Genomic DNA, 8,473 nt, shown 5'->3' on the forward strand with positions numbered 1-8,473 from the left:
CCTCCTTCACTTACCCTGTCATTTATAACTTTGCAACCAAGTGATGAGTAAAGACAACGATCATAGAGCTCTCTCAGGTTAATATTGCCACAGCTACGTTCCCACTTGGTGCAATTTTAAGATTTGGACATTTGGAAATGTGAGATCCTTTCCCAAATCTTTGACTGACTCATTCTGTTATTCTCACCCCTTAAAAGGATGCACCCCATTTCCAGGATCCTGATTTCCCATTTTTTTTTTTCATGTTTTTTTAAAGCTAATGTTGTGTGGCCTTATGTTATGGGCCACCTTGGATCCTTTATGGAAACATGTGAACATATATTAAAAAAAAAAAAAAAATGGGTACATAGGTATAACCAGACTTGTACACAAAGGGTCAAAGAAACCTTAACCTCTGTGATTTCAGAGCTGTTGGGCAGAGGAAGAAGAATTGTTGAAGAATAGATGCTTAAAAGGTGAGGCTAGGAGGAAAAATCTGTAAACTTTGGAGTGAGCCAACTTTGACAATAGCAGGGATATAGGATGTGTTTTTCATTCTCTCTTTTAAAAGCTTTAACTGGATACTTTTGAATAAATAATACTCTTACACGGTTTAACATTCATAATGGTACAAAAAGGAAATCAGCTGAAAGGTTTTCCTTCTATCCTGTCTGAACAGTTCCTTCCCTGGAGGAGACAGATCTTTCCATGTTCTTGAGTATCCTTTCAGATGTTTCATGCATGTAAAAAAGTATCTGTTTGTTTTTAAAGGAATTTCTATACATTAACACTTAACTCGAAGCTAATCAACCAATTTAGTTGAGTTCATTTTATGGAAGACAACCAGTTTCTATTTAATTGCTGGGTTCAAATTTTGTAACAGGGAATCTCTCATTCATGCCTGCTCTAATTTAACCCCAGAGAGTACCCACCTGTCTGTTAATCATCAGCAAATGCATGTTTTCAGAATTATGAGTTTATGAGAGAACTAATAAGGTTAGGAAGCAGGAGCAGGGGAACCTTATTTCTTTTGGTGTTTGTTGGGGGAATTACTGATGGGCTGCCACACTGAGTTGTGGTCCAGTGTTGGACCTTTTAGGTTTTAGAGCTTCGGACCCAGGTGATATGCATGTGTGGTGCTCCTGCCTGCTCACCCACATCCTTCTGTTCTAGGTTCTCCCATAGCACCAGCCAGTGTGGGCAACTGCAGTGTGGGTAACTGCAGTGTGGGCAACTGCAGCCCCGAAGCAGTGTGGCCCAAAACGGAACCTCTGGAGATGGAAGTACCCCAGGCACCTATACAGCCTTTCTATAGCTCTCCAGAGCTGTGGATCAGCTCTCTCCCAAGTAAGTGAGCCTTGATTTCCTAGCTGGATCTTCAGCTCCTATTACAGTCCATTTCCTGCCCCACCTTCTGCCTCCATTTCTTTGCCATGTATAGAATAGTCCCCCAGGCAGCCTCTGTGTCTGGTTCCTGGCTGGCTGATGAGTCACCAGGAACTAAAGAAACATTAGCCCATACCTACTTGCCCATGGGGATGCTCTGATTGGTGCTGTGCAGCTCTAGGTTACTCACCTGTTAGGTGGGTGGAAGGCCTGGGTTTATCAGTTTGCCTAGGGGATTTGAGGACAAGGTCAGTTGTGGGATGGGGAGGTTAATGACTATGGATTTGGTCAAGGAGGCTCTTGGGTTTTGAGGGACTTTAGGACCCAGAGAAAATCTCTTTCTGAATTGGGTACAAATTGATCTCAGTGAAGAATCATTGTCATTGCACCTCCCTTTCACACTACACATGGTAGGGGAGGTGCCGGGGGAGTACTAGCATTTTGTCCAAGAGGCTGATAGCTTTGATAAGACCTATAGGATTCAGTGGACACTTGCTGAGTGAAAATTTACTTTGTTGTGAACTGTGTCCTTCTATGATATATTATTAGAATATATCAACAGTGTGTGTGCATCTGTGTAATTTTCAGAAATATGCCTTGGTATTGCTTATTGTTCCTCTGGTTTCTTTAAACAGTGAGTCAAAAATGATACACAAACCAGATGCTGCCTTAGTTTTCAGCTCCTTCCAATGCCTATTGATGTAAAGACTCAGTCAGTACAAAATGCGGAGACCGGGACCCAGAACTTTGGTTGGAGAAATTCTAGCTGTTAGGGTGTGGTGACGGAACAGAGATAGTATAGATGGAATTTGAACTATTTGCTTCAAGGCAGCCTTTTGAGTGAATATTCCAGGGATATGTTGATGTCTCCCTTTGTTGCAGGAAGGATAACTATGGCAGTGGCCTTCCTGAATGCTGGTTGAAAGGTGGCTTGATCTTGATGGACTTGCATGAGTCTTAGGGATGGACGGGCAGAGCAGCAGAGCAGGACTCTCACTGTCCCCCCTCACCTTGCAGTGACTGACCTGGACATCAAATTTCAGTACCGTGGGAAGGAGTATGCGCAGACCATGACGGTGAGCAACCCCCAGGGCTGCCGGCTCTTCTATGGAGACCTGGGTCCCATGCCTGACCAGGAGGAGCTCTTTGGTCCCGTCAGCCTGGAGCAGGTCAAGTTCCCAGGTCCAGAGCACATCACCAATGAGAAGCAGAAGCTGTTCACCAGCAAGCTGCTAGACGTCATGGACAGAGGACTGATCCTGGAGGTCAGCGGTCATGCCATCTATGCCATCAGGCTGTGCCAGTGCAAGGTGTACTGGTCTGGGCCATGTGCCCCATCGCTTGTTGCCCCCAACCTGATCGAGAGACAAAAGAAGGTCAAACTGTTTTGTCTGGAAACGTTCCTTAGTGGTGAGTCTTTTTTCAGACGATTGATGGTGGGAACTGCTCCCTGCAAGTATGTCTTCCTCCTTCCTGCCCCCCTTTCCTGGCTCTGCAAAGATCTTAACCAAACAATTTCTTCTGGAGGAAGTCAAGGTAGAAGGGGACCTTGATTCTGAAAAATAAAAGTGACCTGGGCAACAAAGAAGGGTGTTCCACCCCAAAGCTGTGTATTTGAAGCCAGTTTTAGGTGGTTGTGGCTCCTTTATTGGCAGAAGGAGGAGACAGCCTTGTTATTGCTCCCCAAATCCTACCAGCTTATCCTTAACTTTGGAAGGTGACCCTGTTCATCATAATCAGCAAAACATATACTCTTCTCATTTGGGACATATTTGAGTGGCAAATTTAAGCAGACATATTTAGGGAGAACACTGAGATGTGAATTTCCCAATGTGATTTGAACCCTAAGTCTGGTGTAAGTGATGTCCAGTAGAACCCTCTGAAATGATGAAAATGTTCTATATTTGTATTGTTCAATATGGTAGCCACTAGCCACCTGTGGCTATTGAGTATGTAGATGTAACTAATGTGACTAAGGAACTATTTAATTTTAATGAATTTAAATTCAATACCCACATGTTGTGGCCAGTGGCTACTATTCTGGACAGTATAAAAGAAAGTATTTACTGAGTAGGTGTGGAATGACCCAGTACACCAAACTCCATGCTCTTCCATGTTCTGCAGATCTCATTGCCCACCAGAAAGGACAGATAGAGAAACAGCCACCATTTGAGATCTACTTATGCTTTGGGGAAGAATGGCCAGATGGGAAACCTCAGGAAAGGAAACTCATCTTGGTTCAGGTGAGGAGATAATAATGTGTCAACAACTCTTTGCCTTTTTATCAATGCTTTTAGCCCCTAGGTCTGGGCTTGAGCCCTGAGTGAGGGTCCATCAGACTCTGTGGGTTTTAATCCCATCAGATGTAGCAACTTGAGCTTTGTACATTGTACAGTAGGACCAGGCTGGAGAATACAGTGTCCTCAAAGCAAGTGACTGATTCAGGGGACACCTTGTTCTCTTACTGACATTAGAGTCTTGCTGAAACCTAACAGGATATGACTCTTTCTAGCTCTTTTAGAAAAACCTTTTGAGGTACTTTTAAGAACGTGTTCTTATTCTGGAAAGTGGCAGCAAGACCACTTAGGTTTGGCTGTGGATTTGTGCATCAAGACAAGCAATAGATGAAATTTGGGTAAAAATCTTGCTAAATAAGCAGTTATTTATTTAGGCATGTGATGTGATGCTACTTCTAGGTTCTTTACCTTCATTTGAACCAAATTCTAACGTGAACCTTGGCAGGATGGTCCAGAGAGATGAAGGCATAGTCTGTATCTAGACATTAAAGTGGTGGGCTTCCCCACAGCCTCACTGGTCCTTCCTTCAATCTTGGGCCCCTCCTGCTGTTTAAAAATACCCTTTCCTCAGTGGATAGCTGTGTGCTCTGTGTCCTGAACAGGTCATTCCGGTGGTGGCTCGGATGATCTATGAGATGTTCTCTGGTGATTTCACACGATCCTTTGACAGTGGCAGTGTCCGCCTGCAGATCTCAACTCCAGACATCAAGGATAACATTGTTGCTCAGCTGAAGCAGCTGTACCGCATCCTTCAAACCCAGGAAAGCTGGCAGCCCATGCAGCCCACCCCCAGCATGCAACTGTCCCCTGCCCTGCCAGCCCAATAATCACGAATGCCATCTTCCTTCTCTTTTTTACAGTATTGTACATATGGATATTTTTTATTAGTCAGATTTAACCAGCTTTTAAACCTGTCTTCTTTCTAACAATATTAGTACTCTCTGACTCTCCAAATATGCCTGGCTTTTAAAGTTGATTTAATTTATGGAAAAATCACCCTTCATACTTTCCCTTTCTTTTTTAAACCTCCCCATGGTAGTGTAATGTAGTAGAAGGAGATTTGGCCTGGGAGTTTGGACACCAGGGTTCTAGCTGCAGCTTTGCTTCCAGTGGTGTGACCTTGAACCAAGTCATTTAGCCTCTGGGCTTCAGATTCATTACTGTAAAATGAAGGAGTTGGAATGATGCCTGAAATAATGCCAGCTTTAAAACTCTGACTCAGTGACTTCATTCTACTTGTACAAGGCCAAACTGCCTGGAACAGAACATTTCTGCCTTGTTCTTGCACCACACTTTTTTTTTTTTTTTTTTTTTTTTTTTTTGCTTTCATTAAAGTTCCCTCAAGCACTGATTTGTCCAGGATTGATCTCCGTTTGACCTGTTCTGCTAGTATAGTAAGCTGGCTCCCTGATGGGGGAAGAGGGAGGGAGGGGCGCCGGCTGGTTGCTTGGGAACCAAGCTAGATATCTAAATAGAAATAGGTGCCAAAGTCTGAAAGTCACCCAGCCTGCGGAGTAAAAACTCACAAATTGAGCTTCTAAAGGGGAGCTGTTGATGTAGAAGGCTTAGGGATTCTGTAGAAGAATTGGTCGTCAGGTTTTCAACTCATCACCACTGAAATACGGACATACTTCGGAGATATTGCAGGGCTAGTCCCAAACCACTGCAATAAAGTGAATATTCCAATAGAGCAAGTCACACAAATTTTTTGGTTTCCCAGTGCATATAAAAGTTATGTTTACATTATACTGTAGTCTGTTAAGTGTGCAATAGCATTATGTCTAAAAATACAAATGTGCATACCTTAATTAAAAATACTTGGGGACTTCCCTGGTGGTGCAGTGGTTAAGAATCTGCCTGCCAATGCAGGGGACATGGGTTCGAGCCCTGGTCTGGGAAGATCCCACATGCCACGGAGCAACTAAGCCCGTGTGCCACAACTACTGAGCCTGCGCTCTACAGCCCGCGAGCCACAACTACTGAGCCCGCATGCTGCAACTACTCAAGCCTGCGTGCCTAGAACCCATGCTCCACAACAAGAGAAGCCACGTCAATGAGAAGCCCGTGCACTGCAATGAAGAGTAGCCCCCCCTCGCTGCAACTAGAGAAAGCCCGTGCACAGCAACAAAGACCAAACGTAGCCAAAAATAAACAATAAATAAATTAATTAAAAAAAAATAAAGATACTTGATTGCTAAAAAATGGTATCGATCATCTGAGCCTTCAGCGAGTCATAATCTTTTTGCAATAGATACATCAAAGATCACGGATCACGGATCACCGTAACAAACATAACAATAAAAAAGTTTAAGTATTGTGAGAACTACCAAAACATCACACACAGACATGAAGTGAAAAAATGCTGTTGGAAAAATGGCGCCAATAGGCTTGCTTGACGCAGGGTTGCCACAAATCCTCAATTTGTAAAAAACAGTATCTGCAAAGTGCAATAAAGCAAAACACAATAAAATGAGGTATGTCTGTACCACTGTGTGTGTGTGTGGTAGATGACAGTATATAACTCAGTGATAGCCTTTGGAGAGGATAGAACTCTCTTGTTCCTTTTTCCCTTCTTTGAGGAAGACCTGAGAGTGAGCTGGGCATCCAGGACCAACTCCTGTGATCACAGAGGAGACAGGGACAGTTCCTCCTTGTATGGAGATGTTTACAGTCTTCCTGTCATTTGGATTTTTTGTGGATGGGAAAAATGGGGTGTTGAATGTGTTAAGGTCAAGGTGAAGAAGGGCTGGGCAGTGCTTTTCTGGAAATGGCTCACCCAGCACAAACCTGCTTGTCTCCCTTCCTGGTGGAGGTAGCTGGGTGTGAACAGTTAAGGTGAAGAGTGTAGATTAAGGTGTAGAACATTGCAGCTATGGCTACAATTAAGGTGTAGAACATTGCAGCTATGGCTGCCACAAACTGGTCTGATCTATTAACTTTTGCTCTGTCCCTGACCCTTTGACTCTGTTTTGTTTTTGTTTGTTTTGTTTTTTAGGATGAAATTATACATAATTTAAACTCCAGGACCTAAATGGAAAACAAGATGCTTATCTCTGGTTGCAGGTTCCAACCCTCCTGAATACTGATACCTATGTGTGCCATGCCATATTAAGAAAGTCCATGTCTGGTCTGCTACCCTTAAAGCAAGCCACCTCCTACTTGCTACTGTAGTTGAGCTAGCTGTAAAGTTGGGCTAGCTTTATTTCAAAAACCCCTCAATCACAAGTGGCAATGGGACTTATTTATTTAGAAAGCTTAAGCTGTGGTTTTAGGGTCTCTAAGGAACCTAGTAGTATCTGCTATTACTAAAGCATGACCAAGAGAAATCTGGGTGTTCTCTCTAAGGGACCTAGTAGAATCTGCTGTTAATAAAGCATGACCAAGAGAAACCTGGGTGCTCAGGTGCTCAGCTGTGAGCAGAAGTTGGGCTTCTAGAGACCAGGAAACATGCAAGGTATAGGAAATTTATATTTTGGGGGCATTTTGTTGAGTGGGTGAAGTGAGGGATTTAGTCTTGATGTCTGGCTGCCTCTGTCTGTATCTGCATAGCTCAAAGTTAGAAAGAATCCACAGAAAATACATTGGGAGGGCAACTGCTGGATCTGGGCTGGTCCCTTCCCCTTATTCTGTGAGACGCTAACAGCCAGGCTGTACCTGGATGGGGGCCCAGAAAATGTGTGCTGGCAAAGGGTGTAGAGAACGGTGTTCTTAAGTGCCAAGAAGGATTGAACTTTTAGTATGTGATTGTAATGAAAAGCTGATGAATATGTTAGAGGAATGGATGAGTGGTTTTATGTGGTCTTAACCCAGTAGTGTAGTTTCTTCCTTGTTCTTTATCCTTTTCAGAGTGCACGCAGGGCTCTCCACTGATCTCCCTCAGTGCTCCTACTCTGGTCCGGATGCCAGGTGTCCTTTCTTGGAGACTCGGCCTGCTATCTCCTTTGGTGGCTACACCACTCATTCCCTTGGTGTTTTCTACTTCCTTGCCTTCACCTTGCTTAAGACTGGGAAGAGAGTTAGGTGGTGTCACCAGCTTTTCGTTTTCTTCACTGTCCACCCCACTAAACTAGATTAGCTGTAGGTGTCAATTGGGAGGGCAAATGTTGGATCTGGAGTGGTCCCTTGCCCACGTAATTAGGTCCCTGGCTATATGTTCCCATAGCACCCTATTGTTCCTCTTTCAGAATAATCAATTCCCTTGTAATTGCTCAGTTTGTGTCCTGCATGACTACAGACTTGCTGGAGGTAGGGACTGTTTGTCTTGGACTTTGCTGCCAGCCCTTAGCACAATGTCTGGTACATAGTATGTTCTCAAATATTTGTTAGAATAAATGCATTAACTCAATACGTCCTTCATTTCAGAAACTGATTGCTAACTACCATGGGAAAATAAAGTAAATATGGGGATGGAAAAAATTCTAAAATTAGTTTCTGCTCTGCTTCTGACTCCCTCTGAGCTAAGAACATTAGCGTGGGAGCCCCTACAAGCTGGACCTCCTTCCAGGCTGGCCCCACCTTTACTCTACAGTGGTCTCGTTTCACAGTCTGAAGATGCCACCAAGGTACAGCCAGGAGTGAAATTTCCAGTGTAGATGACTGCAGTTCCCTTAGCCTCTGCCCTACCCATGTATCAATAAATTTGGGCTATTTCTTCAGATACGAATTTTCTCAAGAAATCTTTCCCTTCGTGGTATGAGTCATATCACTGGTAGTTAACCTTTCAGTGAAATAACTTTTTCTTCCTAATGACCTGATTGAAAAGCTTCTGCACTTCTGCCTCTCATTTCTCATGTGAAGTCAGCAAACTGAAT

The 8,473-nt window shown here is 43.7% G+C and overlaps 1 protein-coding gene across 3 annotated transcripts in view; it reads left to right on the forward strand.

The window, feature by feature from the left end:
* IRF6 (interferon regulatory factor 6) overlaps window positions 1-4,944 on the forward strand; it is a 31,369-nt gene extending 26,425 nt beyond the window's left edge. For all 3 annotated transcript variants that reach the window (XM_068541500.1, XM_068541497.1, XM_068541499.1), the window contains exons 6-9: window positions 1,153-1,326; window positions 2,383-2,775; window positions 3,490-3,608; window positions 4,265-4,944. In XM_068541500.1, the coding sequence (XP_068397601.1) occupies window positions 1,153-1,326; window positions 2,383-2,775; window positions 3,490-3,608; window positions 4,265-4,489 (911 nt within the window). In that variant the 3' untranslated portion in view covers window positions 4,490-4,944. The remainder of the gene's footprint in view (window positions 1-1,152; window positions 1,327-2,382; window positions 2,776-3,489; window positions 3,609-4,264) is intronic.
* Window positions 4,945-8,473: the final 3,529 nt, after the last annotated feature.

This window comes from Eschrichtius robustus, chromosome 3, assembly GCF_028021215.1.
Source record: "Eschrichtius robustus isolate mEscRob2 chromosome 3, mEscRob2.pri, whole genome shotgun sequence".
Lineage (NCBI taxonomy): Eukaryota > Metazoa > Chordata > Mammalia > Artiodactyla > Eschrichtiidae > Eschrichtius > Eschrichtius robustus.